The 20,477-nt window shown below is 36.0% G+C and overlaps 1 protein-coding gene across 5 annotated transcripts; it reads left to right on the top strand.

Moving 5' to 3' along the window:
* Positions 1–555: 555 nt before the first annotated feature.
* Positions 556–19,493, top strand: LOC110801974 (uncharacterized). Of its 5 annotated transcripts, XM_022007387.2 has the most exons (17): positions 565–886; positions 1,001–1,084; positions 2,078–2,218; positions 2,344–2,414; positions 4,112–4,205; positions 6,346–6,423; positions 7,165–7,231; positions 11,569–11,654; positions 11,782–11,832; positions 15,605–15,652; positions 15,906–16,026; positions 16,101–16,281; positions 17,428–17,565; positions 17,652–17,764; positions 18,634–18,705; positions 18,789–18,961; positions 19,269–19,493. In XM_022007387.2, exons 1-16 carry the CDS (start codon positions 701–703, stop codon positions 18,911–18,913), a joined length of 1,656 nt encoding a protein of 551 aa, XP_021863079.2. In that variant the 5' UTR covers positions 565–700; the 3' UTR covers positions 18,914–18,961; positions 19,269–19,493. The 5 variants fall into 5 exon arrangements, with proteins under 5 accessions (XP_056693927.1, XP_021863080.2, XP_021863079.2 ...); XM_056837948.1 differs by having other exon boundaries at positions 2,078–2,147; positions 2,348–2,414; positions 18,789–19,493; XM_022007386.2 differs by having other exon boundaries at positions 566–886; positions 18,789–19,493.
* The last annotated feature ends 984 nt before the right edge of the window (positions 19,494–20,477 follow it).

Raw genomic sequence — 20,477 nt, forward strand, 5'->3', positions numbered from 1 at the left:
GACCAAAAAAAAGTTTTTGTGGAAAGAGAGAGACAATATAATAATTGTGGATCATTCCTAATTTAGAAGTGTAACAACTAATCTGGGACAAACAAGAAAGAAAAGTGTAACAACTAATCTGGGACAGAGGGAGTATTAGGTTTATAGTTTAAAATTTCGTTTTGCTTAAATTATTTCAAAATTTTCCAGTTCTATCCTATAATACAAAGTGAAAAATTAAAATCATGGATATTCTTGTAAGAATGTGAGAAAGAATCGAGTTACTCCTATTTGTTAAGTTAATAATGAAAGTTAGAACTGCAAAATCAACAACCGAAAGTTTTTCTATTATTACAAAATAAGAATAATACAAGTATAATCGACTAACTAAACAAATTATAAAATATCGGACGGGCTTGTCCGTGACAAATATTATCTAATCCACGTCCGTCCGTTAATATTAACGGGTCAGATGGATCGGGCTTAGCGGGCTGTTCCATCCACAATCAACTCTAAATTCAAACCTATCTGATCAATAAGTTTCGATCAATTTCCACCTCATTAAGATTTCAAGTTTATTATCGCGATGTAGGGTATACCATGCTGATTGTGAACCGTATATAAGTCCACGATCTGCTCACAGAGTCACAGCAAAACGGCTGCGTCGATATCTTTTGACGCTGCTCGACGCTCCGCCGTACCTGGGAGAACCACCACTACAATGCGGTGGCCAGCTTCTTTCAAGTTTCCCACCAAGGCCGCCAAATTATCCCTCCTCTTCGTCACGGCCACCGGTGCTTACGCTCTCCAAGTTCCCGACGCTTCTTCCCGTGCCACCACCCCTGTCTTCGATAATCCAGGGGCTCCAATATTCGCACTTCGACGCTCCTCTTACACCTTCTTCACGGTCCAAAATTCTCCATCTTTCACCTGTTTCTACCCTATTCCCGTAATTTTCATTTAGAAATTTGGTCCGATTGAAATTGATCAATCATATTTTGCTTCTTACTTATTTTTGCAGATTGCTTCAACCGTTTTTGACTACAAGTACTCTATGTATGGGTTAACAAAGGGTTCAGATGAGTATCAGCGTTCGAATTCTGAGGTATTTTGCTGAATTTCTGCTTCGTTTTCGGGTTTCTTTTCATTATTTTTTGAGTGTGCTACAATTTTCTGCTTTTACCATACTCAACGCCTACCAATTATGAATATAATTTTAATTTTACAATTTATGAGAGTAATTGATTGATTCAGACCCTAAATTTTACTTCTGCAAAAACTTTTAGTGTAAATTGAACTTGTATTGATTATGATGATCATAGTTAGTATTCTATCATTTTTTTGGGAGCTAGAATCCAAGAATCCAAGGCACTTTTTATGCTGTCACTTCCAAGACACCTCAGTTGTTGCACTCCCCTTCACAGTGTCGAACACCTCATCACAAAAACTAACCACTTGTAGGAGGAAGATATTGATAGGGAGGTTAGGAAGAAGAGGATTCAAACAACATTGGATTAAAGAGGATATGCGTGGACTTACGTTAATTAACCTATTGTTTGAAAAAATCGAACATTTCTTGAGTATTTTGCTCTTTTTTCTGTATTATATGATTGCATTCTGCAGTCTGAGATGTCATTTGAGATAAGAGATTGTTAAAGTAATAACAAGATTTCTGTTTCTTTTATTTGTACCTTGTACTGCTTCATGGTTTCATTTTTACATTCTTAGAGCATGTTTTAGTCTTTTCCGTATTTGTTTTCTCTTTAAAGCTTTATCATGTCACAACGAGGGTTGTTGTCTTAACACTTGGTAGTTAGTTACAAAAATGAAGTCGAGTTCTCTTGGCCTTCATTTATGGGGGGTTGAGCTCTATGGTTCCAGCCTTCTAGGTTGGTGGGTTAGGTATTGTGCAACTTTAGTGAGCTCCTTGAAGGGGGATTGACTTGGCAGTGTAAAGGAGACTAGTATTATTCTTTGTAATGTCTAAAACTTCATGGATAATACCATAAGTTGTATGGCATTGAAGTGTTTGTCACTTGCTTCTTAATTGATCATGTTTGTCACTTGCTTCTCAATCGATCATGTTTTCCCAATTCAGGTTCATTTGCGTTCTGCTAAGAGAATATTGAAATTGTGTGAAGACAACAAAGGTTTTTATGTGAAAGCTGGTCAGTTTGCATCATCCCTGAGACAGCTCCCAAAGGAATATATAATGACACTTTCTGTTTTACAAGATAAGGTTTAAGTCGAATTTCATTCATGTTTTCAAGTCAATATTTTGAAATGATTTCTTGCATCCTAAATAAGATTTTTTGTATGCAGTCATGCATGTGCTGAATGCTAATGACGTTTGTTGATCTTTAGGCAGTTCCTTGTGATTTCAATTTGATAAAAGAAGTGATATGCAGAAATCTTAATTCTGAATTTTCTCATATGTGAGTATATACCTGATATATATTTCATTTGCCCTTGATGACAACTTACATTTATAGGCCATATAGTTATATATCTTGCTCACCAGCTTTCAACCACTTTCTGTTTCTATCTTTATTTTTGGTTAGAAAGTCGCCCCATTAATTATGACGGAAAAGGAGTGCAATCAGTTAATATATTTCCGAGAGCCATTATTTCTCCAGCAGTGTGATATGCTTTTGCCTTTTTCAGAAAAAGAAAAAACAAAATTTATCTAGTCTCATACAATTGTTTCAAGCATCTTCCTACTATTATAGTATGGTATTGATCAATTTAGGACTCTAGCGAGCTTAGAGATAAATCGTAAAAAGCACATGATATGAGTACTTAAATGTAATGGAAATTTCTAGAATGAGTGCTATTGGATGAATCTTATTCCTCCTTTATCTCAATTTAAACATCACAACTACCATTTTATGCGAAAGTTCTTGGCTTATCTATCTAAGAGAAATTGGAAGAATTTTTAATTGACCGAGGATGTGAGACCATACCATTTGGAAGTGGGGAGAGAGAGATAATAGAATATTAGTGGACCCATGCAATAAAAGGAGGTATGTCAATTAATTTGGGACTGCCGTAAAAGAAAATTATGACGATCAAATTGAGACTAAGGGAGTAAAATTCTGTTCTTCTAACCATATTACTTTTCACTTATTTCAGGTCTAATAAGCTTAGATCAAATAAGATAAGATAATGGCTAATAGTTCACATAAGTTCAGTGCCAATAAGTTTAGATAAGATAAAAAAGAAGAAGTTCAGGCCTACAAGATAAGATTTAATAAGTTCAAAGGTTATCTCTTGTACCGAATAAGGTCTAATAAGTTCCAATAAGGCCAATAAATATAATACTTCCTATAAGATAAGATAAGGGCTAATAAGTTCTGATAAGTTAAAGATAACTAGATAAGATCAGATGAAAGTTAATAAGATAAGATAAGTTATGTAAGATAACAGAAGATAAGATAAGATAAGTGAAATTTAGGCGAAAAGAACACTACCTTAGTCTTTTCTTTTAAATGCTTCTTCTATTTAGCAGCGCAACTAAATTTCTCCTTTTTTGTATCTTCTTCTAGAAATAGGATATCAGCTATCACTAGCTCACTAGTGTGATTTTCTATAACCTAACTGCCAATATTGGCATGGAGAGACAGGTATATGACAACTTACATGCAGGAGACTGCTTACCCCAAAATAAAATATAGACAAAACTTTGAGTTATTCATTTCCAGTTACGTATTTGGAAAGTCACTTGATCCCAAAGAAATTCCAAAGCTTAACATGAACGCGAGACGTCCTAAAAGAGACAGTAGAAATGATACCACCCCTGAGTATATTCTATTCCAACTGATAGCTCAAGATAATTAGGACTTCATCTGCTGGGGAGGGTGGTTGAACATGGTAAAAAAAGGTTAATAAAAAAACGAGATATGTGTGACAATTTCGATTCCTGAAATCCTTTTTCATGGTAACTCCTTCAACTAAGGCCTGAATAGGATGCCTTGGTGAATGACTGAATGTTGAAAAATCTGATTTTGTGGTGCGGAAGATTTAAAATTTAAGTGTGTTAAGATATTTTTGTGGCTTTATAGAGATTTTTATTCTAATATAGATGATGTTCTTCTAGTTCTCAAACTCACTATTGCTCTCATGCAACCTTCAGATTTCTCTCTTTTGACGAGCAACCACTCGCTGCAGCTTCAATTGCTCAAGTTCATCGTGCTGTCCTGAAAAGCGGGGAGGAAGTTGCTGTGAAGGTCAGTGTTGTGTCTTTGTCATACCAGGTTCTAGTTGAGTGTAGAGGTAGATCTAGGATTTGAATTTTTTTTGGGTGAATTATAACTATTGAAGGAAAAAAGTGATTTACAGTAGTGATAAATTGTCAAATTGTGCATGACTTAAAGTTAGAATCTAAATGTATTTTATGTGAAGAAAGCTACTTTTTAAATTGAATTAAAATTTTCTTAAAAATTAGAATAAAGTTTGGACTAGATTCGGCAACCAAATGATGAATCCGCACATCCAGGTAAGCTTTGTTACCCGGACTCGGAAAAAATCATCACATACCCGTAGACACGACACTGACACAGGTATGAAATCCGTGAAAATTCCACTTGGACACGGCTAAATATTAGAGCTTCGATGTAAAAAGAGGGAGATAGAGGGTAGGTATAGAAGATAGTACTTTGAAGTTCTTTTTTGTTTCTCTTCTTTCTCCTTAACGGTAAGATAGGGACAAGACAACATAAAAGTAACTCCGATAAGGAGAAAAGAGAAACAAAGTTGAAGGAGAGAGAAACGGAAGAAGGAGAAACAAAAAGAACCCCGAAGTACTTTATGCCATACCTACCCCTTCCCTCTCTCTTTCTATACTGAAGCTCTTAAAGTTAGCCCATTCCCAATGGAGTTTTGCGAGCCTGACATAGGTTTCATACCCCTGTCAGTGTCGTGTTGTGTCGGCACGGGTATGTGATGATATTTCCCGAGTCTGGGTTAAAAAGCAAATGGGTTTGCAATTGCATCTACCATAGAATTGATCAACACAATCAAATTTAGTGCCTCGAATCCTCGATTCTTAAGTTAGTTTTCATCTCAGCTGTACTTTTTAACACATCTAGTGCTTGAGCCTTTCCATTGATGAGATAAAGATAGTCATATTGAGACTACATCACATATGATTGTTTATGAAATGTTGATGACCATATGATTGTCATGAAATATTGATGACCATTCTAGCAGGTATAGGAGATGTCCGACGTGTATCCAACTATCCATATGAATTCTAATACATCTGAAAACCAATTCTAATCTTGTAATGTTTGTTTGTTTTCCGTTAATACCACAACACAAAATTGAAAATACAAATAATCAAGGGGTTCAAAAGTTCCAGTGGACACAAGTCTTTCAATACTGTCTTTAGATATGTATGCTAAACTCCTAAATGCCCGTGCCATTATGAAGCGGAATTGTCACTGGCCAACTTTCTGTCTGCCATTAAAACTACTCTATAAGGTTTCGTTATATTAAGCAATGGTACCAACAGATAAAAGTTGTCATGATTTGAGAAAGATCTACTACCAACAAGGTAGTGGCCCTATTTGGGGAAAAAGAATATTGTTTCTTTGACAAATGGATTAAAGCAAAAAAAAGGAAGAAATTAATGCAACAGACTTAAGCGAAAAAGGAAGATCTTTATGAAACAGAGGGAGGACATATAAATTTTTTTATGTCTACTATTCGTCCATCATAATATTCCTAACACAGGAGATGAGAGTAGATTTCTACACATAATAGGTCATACTTAATTTAGATTTCTTATAAGCTATTATATCAAACAACATAAACAATTATTAATTTCTGGCCATGGGCTGAATTTATTTTATAATTTACTCATAATTATAATGTTGTGCCGCATGGTTCTTTTCCACTGAATATGAAGATATTTTAATGGAAGCCTTTTAGGAAGATTTAATATATATGCTCTTGTTATTAGGTTACGTTTGCTTCTAGAGTTGAGGATGAGGATTTTATTTTGTGCAACTTTCACAATCCTTATCCCACATTTTGAAGAGCTATAATGCATTTCATTTTGTTTGGGGGAAGGGGTATTATAACTGATCAGTTGACAGAAGCTACTTGAGAAAAGAAATGAAGCTTGTCCTACTCTGAGTATCCGTTTTCTTGTTTAGAGCAGTTATAATAATTTCATGTCCATAACGACTATTCTAGGCTGACCTTCCAGAAATGTCAATCAGAGTTTTATACAGGAAAAATATGACCAACAGTGTGCTAGTATAATGGAATTTGGAAAGATGATTGGTTAAATGTTTACCTAATTAAAAGATGCGTGCACATTATTTTAACATTATATGAAATTCATTTCTTCTATTTCAACAGGTGCAGTACCCTGGGTTAGAGCGGCTGATGGAGTTAGATATTACTATCATGTCTTTTGTTTCACAAGTTGTTGCTTGGGTAAGAACCAAATTACATGTTGTAATCTCTGTACAAATTCCACATACTAGATAATTTCTTTTGAATTACCAGTAAATTTGATGCTTCTTATATTGCAATCTATTTTTCTTTGTGGCAACAATAGTTGAATGATTATTTCAATGAGGTATGTTGTCATGGTCATATGTATCTATGGGGTTGCACCCCATCTTCATGAGTGGAGTGTTATATTCCTTGCAGTTTTACGAGGCAATCACATGCTGATATACACTTCACCGTTTAAATTATTTATCACAAAATTAGAATTTCTGAAGCTTGATTAATCTTTGAAATTTGTGGAATTTACTTTGCATAGAAGTGATTAAAACTGCAAAAGAATATCTCTCTCCAGTGTTTTGACTCTAGTGATAGAAAGAGAAAAGGGGGGTTGGGGTGGAGGAGAGGGGTGTGGGTAACCCGCCGTGTAGGAAGTGGGAAGGATTATGCAATTTTCTGAGAAGCCATTTGTCGAAGGTGATTAGTCCAACGAGTAATTATGTGGATCTGTTGCATGCTTCCACATGGTTTGCTTTGACACATTACCTTTCAATCCGTCAACACTTACCTTTCAATCCGTCAATGACTTTAGTTAATAAGTTTTTTGTTTCCTTTAGTAGTTTTCCCTTCAAACCGATGAAACAATTATAAGCCAATATAAGACCTTTTCTTCACCACCTCGTTATTAAAGTACTTGTTTATTTGTCTGATTCTAGTGCCCTTCAGGTATTTCCTGAATACAGATTTGGATGGATTCTTGCAGCATTTAAAGAGGCGATTTCAGCAGAACTAGGTCAGTAACGTACTTATGGTTTAATGATTTAATATGCTTCAAAAGGTAACCTTTTTGGGCCGTTTTTGTAACACCCCTAAATTTATTAGAAAATACTTGAAAATTAGAACTTAAGGTTAGCTCTCATGACAATGTGCTAAAACAACGAAACCAGTATGTTAGTATCATATTTCAACCCCCTTAAAAGAGTTTCGTTCGTACTTGTTCAAAAAAGTTACGGATAACGCTTTTTCATGTCATCCTCAGCTTCCCAAGTTGCCTCTTCGGGATTCTGATTCGACCATAGCACTTTAACTAATTTAACTGCCTTGTTCCGGGTACTTCTCGTTTTGGTATCAAGAATCTGAATAGGGCGTTCTTTGGAGGTTAACGACTCATCTAACTCAATAGACTCGGGTTGGATTACATGGTTAGGGTCATTGACATATTTTCTGATTTGGGAGACATGAAAAACATTCTGGCATTGGTGTAAAGCTAACTGGTATGCCACCTCTCCAATTTATTTCAACACCTCATACGGGCCAATTTGGGCTCAACTTTCCCTTCTTTCCAAATTGCATGACACTTATGGTTGTGAAATCTTAAGTACAACCTTTTCTCCAACTTCGAATTCTACCACTCTGTAGATCCTTAGCTCCTTAGCTGCCTTCATATTCTTTTGTATCCACCTCACTTGTCTTATTGTTTCTTCTATCATTTCTGGCCCCAATGTCAACGACTCACTAATATCACTCCAACACAAAGGACTCTTGCATTTTCTCCCATACAACGCTTCATAAAGTGTCATTTCTACGCTTGCATGGTAGTTATTATTATATCAGAACTCAATCATAGGCATATCCCATGATCCACCAAAATCCATTACACAAGCCCTTAACATATCCTCTAGAGTCTGAATCGCCCTCTCTGTTTGCCCATCGGTAGCGGGATGAAGTGTTGTGCTGAACTTTAGTATAGTACCAAATGCTTGCTGAAAAGTATCCCAAAAGTTTGACAAGAATCTTGGATCCCTGTCCAAAATGGTATCCTTAGTAACTCCATGCAGTCTCACAATTTCTCGAACATATGCATCTGCTAGTTGGTTCACGTTCCAAGTATCCTTTATGGCTATGTATCTTGTTGTCTTTGTCAACCGATCAACTATGACCCAAATGACATTCTTTGTTGTTTTGGTAAGTGGCAATCCAATCACGAAATCCATAGAAATCGACTCCCACTTCCATCCTGGTACCTATAAAGTTTGTAACTTTCCTATCCTTCACCTTTTTACATGTCAAACACCGTGATACAAACCCAACTACCTCACGCTTCATGTTAGACCACTTTCACCACTTAGTTAATTTTGACTTTAATGGTTTTTAAATTGTTTTGTTACTTTGCATTTAATATCTATGGAGAATAAATGTAGCAGTGACACTCCCAAGGTTTGAAAGGTGGTTTTATGAAATAAAAACAAGGATTTTGATTATATAAAAAGGTCCAAATTTTGGGTGTTGTTACAAATTGGTATCTAGAGCTTTTATTCGAATTCTAAAAAAAAAACATATATTTTCTTTTAGGGAATTGGAATTAATAATAGGTTAAAAACTGTAAATCGGTTTTTAGTTGAAATAGGATAAAAATGAACATTAAGTTTAGTGGAAGTCGTGAGTGCGGTAACGCGTTAAGAGAATGTTGTGACTTATTTGAAAGTTCTTGTCTAATACTTACGTTGTGTTGTTTCTATCTTTTTTTTTGTACTTAGATGGTTCGTACTAGATTAACTGCGAGAAAACAAACCTCGAGAAGAGGACTTGGTGTTCGAGAATCGACCTCGTATGAGTTGCACATTCAAAATAGAGAACATGTTCACGTTTTATTAACCGGCTAAGAGCTAGCATTGAAAGCTACAGGTTGAATGACGTGCCGGAAAATAATGACTTTCATACTCCGGCTAGGCAAGCTGAAGTTCTAATAAGCACTCTTCCGATAGTAGGACCTCTAGCTCAGGTAAAGAGAAGGCACAGTCGTATCTTTGTTAACGGAGAGCCTAATACCCAAAGGTACTATTATATGGGACGCTGGTTCTTTGATCTTGTCCACATAGAAGGAGAGATGATTGATGCAATAACTGCTTGGAACTATGATCGTATGCTAGACAATCAAGATAGTGCGCCGGAAATAAGTGACTAATCAAACACATCTTCTTATTCGGTGTTTGATTAGTCACTTACTTCCGGCGCACTATCTTGATTGTTTGGCATACGATCATAGTTCCAAGCATTTATTGCATCAATCACCCCTCCTTCTAAGTGGACAAGGTCCAAGAACCATCGTCCCATATAATAGTACCTTTGGGTATTAGGCTCCCCGTTAACAAAGATACGACTGTGCCTTCTCTTTACCTGAGCTAGAGGTCCTACTATCGGAAGAGTGTTTATTAGGACTTCAGCTTGCCTAGCCGGAGTATGAAAGTCATTATCCTCCGGCAGGTCATTCAACCAGTAGCTTTCAATGCTAGCTCTTAGCCGGTTAATAAAACGTGAAACATGTTCTCTATTTTGAATGTGCAACTCATACGAGGTCAATGCTCGAACACCAAGTCCTCTTCTCGAGGTTTGTTTTCTCGCAGTTAATCTAGTACGAACCATCTAAGTACAAAAAAAAAAGATAGAAACAACACAACATAAGTACTAGACAAGAACTTTCAAATAAGTCACAACATTCTCTTAACGCGTTACCGCACTCACGACTTCCACTAAACTTAATGTTCATTTTTATCCTATTTCAACTAAAAACCGATTTACAATTTTTAACCTATTATTAATTCCAATTCCCTAAAAGAAAATATATGTTTTTTTTTAGAATTCGAATCTAAGCTCTAGATACCAATTTGTAACAACACCCAAAATTTGGACCTTTTTATATAATCAAAATCCTTGTTTTTATTTCATAAAACCACCTTCCAAACCTTGGGAGTGTCACTGCTACCGCAGTCACGACTTCCACTAAACTTAATGTTCCATTATGAATGCGCAACTCGTACGGGGTCGATGCTCTAACACCAAGTCCATTATGAATACGCTACGCAATTCATACGGGGTCGACAATTAGACCTGTCAAAAATCGACCCGACCCGAAAACCGACCCGAACCCGACCCGAAAAAAGTGGGTCCTGAACAAGATTTTGTGACCCGTAACCCGTTTTTATCCGAACCCGAGCAACCCGAAAAGTAATGGGTCAAAACCCGACCAAACCCGTTTTGGACCCGACCGATTGAAAATCATTGTATTTGTAGGAATAAATGAGATTATGAGAAAATTTAAGCATAATAAACAAGTTTTTTTACTATTGTTGTGTGTAATATGATTTTAATTTGAATTATACGTCATTTTATGGTTGAATTTGACTAAATATAAACGTGTGTAGGAAAATTTATTAATTTTTGCCCATATTTTGTATATTTATCACCTAAATTAATGAAAATATAATGCGTGTTTTAAAATCTCTCAACCCGTTGGGTCGACCCGAACCCGAAAGTTCCGGGTCTTGAACAAACATTTGTGGACCCGAACCCAAAAGTGACCGACCTGATTCAACCCGAATTCGAAAATAATTTTTTTACAACCCGACCCGACCGACCCGTTTGACAGGTCTATCGACAATGCAAGAGGAGGAGAAAGGTTTTGATGGTAAGCATAATTATGCACGGGAAAATATGGTTATGATTGTGTATTTATAGCTGGGTATTATTAGGGTTAATTAAGATAAATAAATTAAGAAAATGATTAAAATAATTCTGAAAATTTGTTTTTGTAATTTCTTTTAATAAAAATCATTAAAACCTTTAATTTAAATTGTAAAATCATTTTAAATTACCAAAATAATTTATTAGAAAATACCCGAAAATTCGGGGTATTACAGTTTTGCAATGCTTGTAAATATTGATGAACATTCTTAAGTTGTCTTTAGCTCTCTACAGCTGTAAATAAGTTTGTGCTCGTCAAACAATTAGGAAGCAAGGTGCCATATGTATTTTCTTAATTTCTTTTGTTTGTTAAGCCATACTACCATTTAATCAAGACGAACTTTAATCTTCGCCCTTCACTATTTTCCTTGTTGGGCATCTAATAATAATTTCATCCTCTCTTACAACTGTGGTAAATATTATCGATAACATCTGATTATTTTGTTCTTTTGCTTGGGAGGTTGGTAGAAACTATCTAATACACAATCTTGGATGTAGAATAATGTGAGTGATGGTTACTGAGAGCTCCGTGATGAATTTCTATATAAGGAATTATATATGACGTGTCTTAAGATTTTTGATCTCTTCTTTTTATTTGGGGCATTGAAGATTTCATTCAGGAAGCAAGGAATTCTGAGAAGACAGCAAACAATTTTAGAGACAGCAAGAATGTCAAGATCCCACGAGTTTTTTGGGTGAGAATATGCCCTTATTGTTTCATGGTTGCTTTTTTGTGTTTAATGATATCTTTGGACTGCACCTATGTATTATGAGTATTGAAGTTCAGTGTGAGCTAACCAAACAATTTCACTGTTTATACAGGACTTTACAACCAGCCAAGTTTTGACCATGCAGTTTTGTTCTGGACAAAAGGTAATCTATGTTTAACCTTTAAATTGTTGGAAACTATATGGCTGTTTAACTGATAAACTGGAGTTTGACTTGTTGATTGAAATTCTTCTTTGTAGTATCATCCTGAAAAAGTTGTAATATGAATTTCAAGATGAGGAAACTTCTGTGCTAGTGTTACTTACCAAATTCCTTGTTATGTTGAATAATACTGCATCTTACAGCAGTGTGTTTGGTCAAGCACCTACCTACAACAGCTTCTTGGGATTAGAAATAGTAAATAGGGCAAACAAGGATTTATGAGAAGTAGAAACTAGCTTTGCAGAAGCCCTAAAGTGTTTCTAGAGGGGGGGGGGGGGGGGGAGAGTAGAGGCCCTAATTTAGAGCTTCTAAAAGGGTCTCTCGAGGCGCTACTGACCCTATTTGATGACATTTTCATCTGGACAGTTAGACCCTTGATGAAGTGATAATAAACATAATGGAGGCCTTATCCCACTAAAAACACTGTGTTCCATTCGTTCCAGATCTTCCATATGGTAGTTCATTAGCTCATATTTCCTCAAGACCATTCTCTGTCTTCTCTCCCATGGCAGAACGATCTCTTTATCTTAATTAACAGCGTATCCAATTCACTCTTTCCGGACGCTGAACACCGTCAAATCAACAATTTGTAGCGAAAATGAATAGGGAGGAGAACAACAATGTAATCGAGGGAAATAGACTAACAAATTGAGAGAGGATGTGAATGGATATAGGCCTTTAAAGAGGATTCCTAATTTAGGAATTCTGCCATAAGCATTAATGGATGTAGATATTGTGGAGAGAGAAAATTTGATATGACCGCATTCCTTTGTACAATGGTAATATGTTTTTAGTTATGGAAAAAGGAAAGATAGAAGAAAGGGAGAGAGATGAAAGTGATGAATCCCGACAATGATTGATGGTGAGATGAAGTTGATGATGGTGGCGTGATTATGATATTGATGACTGTTCATCAATATTTGAGAGCAAAAGGAGAGGATAGATACATTGTTTCGGGACTTTAATTTTTTTTTGTTACTTAAGTTTTAAATTTTTTGTGTGGCCAAACAATGTAAAGTGTTTCTATTTCTTAGAAGCACTTCTTAAATTAGTGTTGCCAAACACCTCAAAACATGTGTAGAGGCAGTTTATTCTGAAGCTACTTATAGGAAACATAAGTCATTTTCCAGGAGCTTGGCCAAATAATGCCTTAGTTATCATTCCGAAACCACCTAAAGTTGAATGCAAGGAGTGATGGACTGTTTAATACGAAGTAGGATATTTTGCATCAAATTTTAGACCAGCCAAAAGCTACGGATGTTTCAAAAATCAATGCTTGTCTTACAAACCCAAATTTCCATCCATCAAGTTTACACTTCCACTTTCAACAACACTACAACTTGAAGACGACACTCAAACCAACAAGCGCCTCAGAAATATGGATGTGATAAAATGAGAATTTAAATAAAATCATTGGACCAATCTGCATCCTGAGAAGTGCTGGTTTAAGGTTCCGCAACTATGCCTGCATTGACAACAAAAACCGTCTTCAAAGATACTCATATGGAAATGTACCCAGACCAGCTTTAAGTCAACTCTTTAGTCTTAACCTCTAAGAAACAACTCTTTTCTCTCTATATCATGATGGCTCCACGAGGAAACACGTTTACCATCTTGATTACAACTTTCTTAGGAAGAGCTTGAGACGAGAATCGAAAAGAAGCACAAATCACCTTCTTGAAATTCTCAACATGTGGTCCGTTGTCACAAGTTCGCTTGATTTTCTGCTTCTAAAGGTTGGAATACTCATCAGCCTCCAACCAAAGCTCTTCTGATTTGTGCAATAATAGGAGTTGCTTCAAGATTTTTTAATCTCCCAAAGATTTTTTGCTGAATTTCCATCACATAATGACACACTTAGGCTCTGTTATGTTCACCTTATTTCCACTTATTTTGGGAATAAGTTTAGTTAAGTTCAGATAAGATTGTTTAGGAAAAATAAGGGCTACACAAGTACAATTTGTAAGTTTGTAACTAAAATAAGTTTTGATAAGTTCAGGAAAAATAAGTGAAAATCAGGTGAGTAGAACGCAACCTTAACATAGATGAACTCACAACATTTTCTCTCTATATGTCTCAATGAGGAAACACGTTTACCATCTTGAAAGGACCAGAACATCTTGATTCCAACTTTCTTAGCAAGAGCTTGATACGAGAATCGAAAAGAAGCACAAACACCTTGAAATTCTCAACACGTGGTCCTTTGTCATAAGTTTGCTTGATTCTCTCCTTCTAAAGGTTGGAGTTCACATCAGCATCCAATCAACTCTTCTGATTTGTGCAAATATAGGAGTTGCATCAAGATTTGTTTTATCTCCCAATTTTTTTTTGCTTAATTTCCACCACAGGTATGACACACTTAACATAGATGAACTCATAAAGATTGGTTCCAAATATCCAATGTGGTTTGAGAGCTGTTTGTTATGCCCTAAGTGTGTCATCAATCCAATCTTTTTTGCGTTATTGACAATACATTTTCTCTGATTGACCTAATCTACTTAGCCACTTGATGCTGCATGGTAGGCCAAGCCCTTTTTATGACTGGCTCTGTAAAAAGCAAGTTGATAAAATTCTAAACTTATGCCCTTGAAATCAGTAAAGCTAAAACCAATCATGTAGGTCTCTAAGGGTTCAAGGCTTGCACAAGACCTAGCTTATGCTGGTTCTGGATTGCTGTTTAGCTTAGTAAGCTTGAAGTGCAGAAAGCATGATCTTACTTCAATTAATTACTTTTCTGGGTTTAGGGGAGGGATGAAGACTAGTTTGGGTTTAAGGAAATAAAATGATCCATGGTTGAGGTAAACATAGACTTCTCAATTTTCAGATTCATTTTCCCAACTAAGTCAAAGAAGGTGATATTTTAGGGGTTTGTGTTTAGAAATTGTCGAAACAAATTGGATATAGCTTAGGATTTCACACCCATAAACTAAGCTTTTAAAATTCAAGCACAAATCAGAACAGAGCCAGAGATACAAACTTGAACCAAGTGATTTAACAGCTAAGCTAAGATAATGAAGCACCAGGTAAAGATTAAGTTAGCTTAAAAAGTGGTGATCTCAAACCAAACACTCGGCTATATAATTGAAGGATAAGAAATAAAGCAATAATAAAAAAACCTTGAGAGAAGTACGTTATCTCTCTATGGTTAATGGCTTCGAGGTTTAACCTCATTCATACGACCCAAGTTCAAGAATTTCAACCTAAACAAAGCTACTATTTATAAGGAAGCTAACAAAAAGAATTAAACAATAATTGCACTTTTAATTGTAGCCCTTAGTATGCAAATGGAAGGCTATGATTAGATGCAAAGTATTCCTTGAATCATTATGCAAATGAACTGCAGCAAATAGACTGCAGCTTGAAGATCGACCAGACGTACGCCTGCACTGTCGGCCAGGAGATTCCGCTAGACGCTAGTATGTTTTATGAAAATCTGCAAAGTCACTTATATAACATATGCTTTCATATGGTGCTCATTTTTTACTCATCGCATAAGAATTCGCCTTTCCCCGCCAATTTCCCTTTGTTAAGTATTCGAAGGTGGCTGTATAACTTTTAATGCATATTTTTCTTGCGTATGTGTACCTAAGGAATATTTTTGTGCTTACCTTTATGATGTCATAGTTACGCATATAAACATTATACTAGTGCTATTCCCTTCATATTTTTCTCCATTGTGTATGTGTCACCAAGTACTCATTGTCTTAGATTTCAGGTTGATGACCTGGAATTTCTGGAAAAATCAGGCATTGATCCAAGAAAGGTTTGCTCCTGTGTCTTTTGTTCTTTGGCAACTTACTTTTGTGATTGGTAGACCAAGTCTTTACAAGAACTCTAATCGAACACTGAAAGAGAGTTGCTGCTCAAGTTAATGGGAAGTGTAATTTTCATATGGACATATGTCTTCTATGTAAATTATTTTTGTAGCCATTCTCATACGTTAGTACATATCAAGATATATTGACTTATGTGGTGAAATATTTGTTCCTAAGCTTTTGCATCAAATATCATGTTAGGTTGCGAAAGCTCTGATGGAAGTCTTTGCTGATATGATATTTATCCATGGCTTTGTGCATGGAGATCCACATCCTGGAAATATCTTAGTTTCTCCAAATGGTCAGAAAGGCTTTACTTTGGGTATGTGACCTCCTTTTCCGGTTTGAGATTAGTTTTAGCTGTGACGCATTCTTATATTATGGCAAAATTTTCAGTTCTTTTAGACCATGGAATGTACAAGAAACTAGATGAAAGATTCAGAAGGGATTATTGTCGACTATGGAAGGCACTGATTCTCAAGGATATGAATGAGATACTGCATATTGGTGAATCTTTCGGTGTTCGTACCTATTCTAGATATTTGCCCATTATATTCACTGGTAGAACGATGAACAGGTAAAATTTTCTCTGCTTTTTATTGTGAAAAATACACTTGAATGCTTATCAGTTTGGCCAACATGACTGGCTTCCCCAATATTTAATATGCATAACTTTTTTGTGGACTTGCTCAAATGAATATCGTAATGGTTTCAGGTATTTATTATCAGAAATTTCTGTGCAAGACCTATCTTGTGATTTTTACTTTACTGTTTAGTACTGATTACTTGCTTGAAAAGAAAAATCGAATATTATGGGAGGAATCAAAACATCACCACTCCAACATACCCCCCCCCCCCCCACCCCTACACCACCTTCCCCAATTCCCCTTAAAAAGAGAAGATAAGTAATTAAAATGGAGTAGTAAATTGACCTTTAGCTTTGTATCATTGTATGTAGAAGAGAGGTAGGTGGTCAAGCTGGAGGAAGTAACAGGAACAGTTGAATTTCTGACAGTAAATGGGTAAATTTATCTGGCTTTTTGGTTACAAAAGATTGAATTAATTTATAAATGTTTGTGGGTAAAATCATGAGGGCTCATTCCGATTTGTATCCTTTGGCTACTCTTGCTGCCTGCTCCATGACACTTTTAGAGCATAAAGTTTAAAACAAAAGATTTAATACTTCCTCCGTTTTTTTTAACTTGCGCCATTTTCCTTTATGGAAGTTGCATATTACTTGCACCGTTTCTTTTTATGGTATGCTTTAACATGCTTTTTGGTGTGCTCACACACTAAATACCCACTTTACCCTTACTCACATTTACCATTTAACCTAATCTTTTCCCTCTCTTTTGTTTGATATTTACAATTTTTCTTAATCTTTGTGTCAACCCAAATGGTGCAATTTAAAAAAGAAAAAGAAAAAGCAGAGGATGTATTTAACATGCCGTTTAACACAGATCACAAGAGTTGAGATTAGAGCTCTAAAATCTGAGGCCAATGTTGGAGTATTGAACTTCTCCTATATAGGCACTTGATAAAATGCTGACTTTTCTTTGCTTAGCATGCCTGCCAGCATGGATCACAGTGATATCACTCATAAGAAATTAGAGCAATAAAACTTGAAGCAACTGCGTGTTATTCCTCTCAAATAGGGTCACAAACTTAAAGTTTGGTTTTAGTTTCTCATTGATAGTCTTCTCCCCTTTTCTGTTCAACACAGTAAAGCAGGACTCGGAAGAGGAATTTCCAATGAAGAGAGAAATATTGTCAAGCAAGAGCTTAAGGCTCTTACAATGGAGGATATTTCTTCGTTCATGGAATCCTTGCCACCCGACTTTTTGACGATAATGCGTACAGAGTATGTGCCAGGACAGAATTCCTCATGTCTCCTATCTATAGACAATGATGCTTTCAATAACATTCTTCTTTTTCTCTTTATTTCAGCGGCATTCTTAGATCTATATGTAGCAATTTGGGTACACCCCCCAGTGTTCGGGTTCTAACCTATGCCAGATCTGCTATATATGGTCTTTCTTTAACCAAGGAATATGAGCATGGTAAGATTTAGAGCTATCACAGTTCTTAGTTTATTACTACATAGTCTGAGTTTGTTATCCTCTGCCAATGCCAGTGACTAAGGGCATGCCTGGGTCCCCTTGACTAATTAAGGGTGTAAAAGTTAGTGGGGAAAGTTTTACTAATCGGAATTATAAGTGGGTTATCTTTTATATCTTTGAAGTTTGACAATATTTATCAGATAAGATTAAATGTCCGTCTGATCCTCAAGCGTCCCTAGCAAGACAATATTCAACTTCACACGACGACACCACATGCAATACAAACCCACCACCTCACAGACCACCACAAACCCAACTTGCCAACCCAAATCTTGCAAACCACCTCAAAAAACTGATCTGCCACCTCGCAACCCACCATAAACATATAACTTGCAGGTCAGACTGTCAGAGTGAAAGACAGAGAGAGCAATTTCAGGCAATAATGTGTTTACACCTTCACAAGGTCGACAGATTTTGACTCCGCTATGTTGTCGAATTTGACTGTGAAGGATTCTAATCGTTAAGGGAGAGAGAGGAAGTGAGAGCTGGGAAGAACAGTATTAGAGGTGGAGGAAGATCTGAAATGCAAAGACAGAGAGAGAGTAATTGTTAAGGGAAGAAAGATTACTATTGGGGGTCCCTGGGTAACCATTATCCTGATTTTCAGGGGTATGCGTTACCCCGTTAAAATTTTACTCCTACTCCAGGCATCTAAAAAATCAGAGCTTTTATTCCCCTGTTTTTTCCACCCCCATTACTGACAATCCAGGCATGCCCCAAAGGAAAATGATGTTTTTTTTCTGCTTTTTTCCTAGCTTGGGCATTTTGCATCATCAGAGTGATCAAATTTTGAGTTTATTTTTTCCTAGGTTCTACATTGGATTTTTTCATCTCAAGAATCAAGAGTAAATTTAGTTACCTTCAAATAAAATGCCTTCTCGGTAAGACTGCATGGTTTCAGTGTTACATGCCTTATCAAACACTTGTGTTTTAGACGAAATAATTTCAAAATTCTTCCCTGCAGGTGTAATGGGGCTTCTTTCATGGATAGATGACGTCAAACATATATTTAGTAAGAGATTGAAGAGTTTACTGGCTACCGCCAGAAATCTATATCTGTATCATGCCCAGGCAGCAGCCCACCAGTGATTGCATGATGTGTGCACCACATCTGGAAAATGGGGAACCATTCTCTAGGTATTGTGGTTTACCTTTCTGTATATGAGTGGTTTCATATCCGCATTGTTCTGCCAGACCTTGGCAGCAGTGGCAATATCCACTAGAGTTTGAATTTCGCAAAACCGGCTGTCAAATGGCTATCAAGAATGAGTTTAATTTCATAACCATATGCGGAATTTGTTTCTTTTGTTTTCTGAAGTAATATATTTTTCGATTTCATGCTATTCATATGGTTATGTGGCCAAAATGTTCTTGTATATGGATTCTTTTGGAGAAGAAAGTTGTCCTCTCCATTTTCTGAATGTTGAGCATAATTGCTCTCTAGGTCTACAGCAGCAACAGCATACTGACGTGAGAAGTATGAAGCTGGTTCAAGCTAGTGAGCAAGACATACCTGTTTGATTCAGGTTGTTTGAGCTTGTAGTCCACCTTGAAAGTTTAGACGGTAAATTTTATAGATAGTAAGCTTTTCATGTACTTTACTGACGTTGTATAAATAGGGGTAGCTGTAACTTTATCCTTTTTCGCAGTTCGTACTTTGTGAAAGAAATGTTTTCTGTGGCTATTCTCATTGCTTCAATTAGGTTATATACAAACTATACAGTGTAAGTCATGGCTAGAAATAAGGAACTATTCTACAATATATGCTAATTATTCTCTAATTATTCCACAGTATATGCTAACTGATTCTAGCCTTAATGAGAAGATTACAAAATACTCAATAATAATATTTATGTAATCTATCTTAAAGGCTAGAAAGCCTAGAATCAGTTAGCATATATTGTGGAACAAGTAGAGAATAATTAGCATATATTGTAGAATAATTAGTTCCTTATTTCTAGCCATGACTTACGTTGTATAGTATAACCTAATTGAAGCAATGAGCACTAGAGGAAAAAACCTTATAGGTTGCCCTTAAAATAGGCTTATAGGTTGCCAATTGCAAAGGCAACATATGGGGGGGTCACTTTTGTGAAATTATCAAAGGTTGCCCTTAACAAGGGCAACTTATAATCTTATAAGTTGCCCTTGTTTGCAACAAGGGCAACTTATGTGAAACGTATAAGTTGCCCTTGTCGCATACAAGGACAACTTATAAGCTTCACATAAGTTGCTCTTGTTTGAAACAAGGGCAACTTATAAGCTGCACATAAGTTGCTCTTGTTGCAAACAAGGGCAACTTTTGAGTTTTTTTTTTTTTTTTTTTTTTTTTTTAAAAAAAAAATCTGCACGGTCGTGCCTGATATTTTGCAATATAAAATTCTGCATTATAATTTATAGAATACTACATTCCTCAAAAATTATATAAATTTCAAATTTCCAATTATATTTTCGAATTAATTCAAATGTAATTAATTAAATCGATAAATAACAAAATAATGTAAGAGTCACGAATAACTACAAGTCTGCTCTAATTATTACACTGAGGTAATTCACAATCGTTGAAGTAAGTAGCCCACTTGTCTCGAACTTCATCCAACTCCTCTTTGGTGAAGGGCCCCTCCTTTGGAGTTGTGAATACCTTTAAAAGAAC

Source organism: Spinacia oleracea, chromosome 1 (genome assembly GCF_020520425.1).
Source record: "Spinacia oleracea cultivar Varoflay chromosome 1, BTI_SOV_V1, whole genome shotgun sequence".
Taxonomy (NCBI): Eukaryota; Viridiplantae; Streptophyta; class Magnoliopsida; order Caryophyllales; family Amaranthaceae; genus Spinacia; species Spinacia oleracea.

Excerpts from the sequence above, each read along its gene's own strand:
- LOC110801974 (XM_022007387.2), top strand. The coding sequence starts at position 701 with ATGCGGTGGCCAGCTTCTTTCAAGTTTCCCACCAAGGCCGCCAAATTA. Across the intron at positions 6,424-7,164 it reads TTTCACAAGTTGTTGCTTGG|GTATTTCCTGAATACAGATT; the intron begins GTAAGAACCAAA and ends AGTGCCCTTCAG. Across the intron at positions 15,653-15,905 it reads CAGGCATTGATCCAAGAAAG|GTTGCGAAAGCTCTGATGGA; the intron begins GTTTGCTCCTGT and ends ATATCATGTTAG.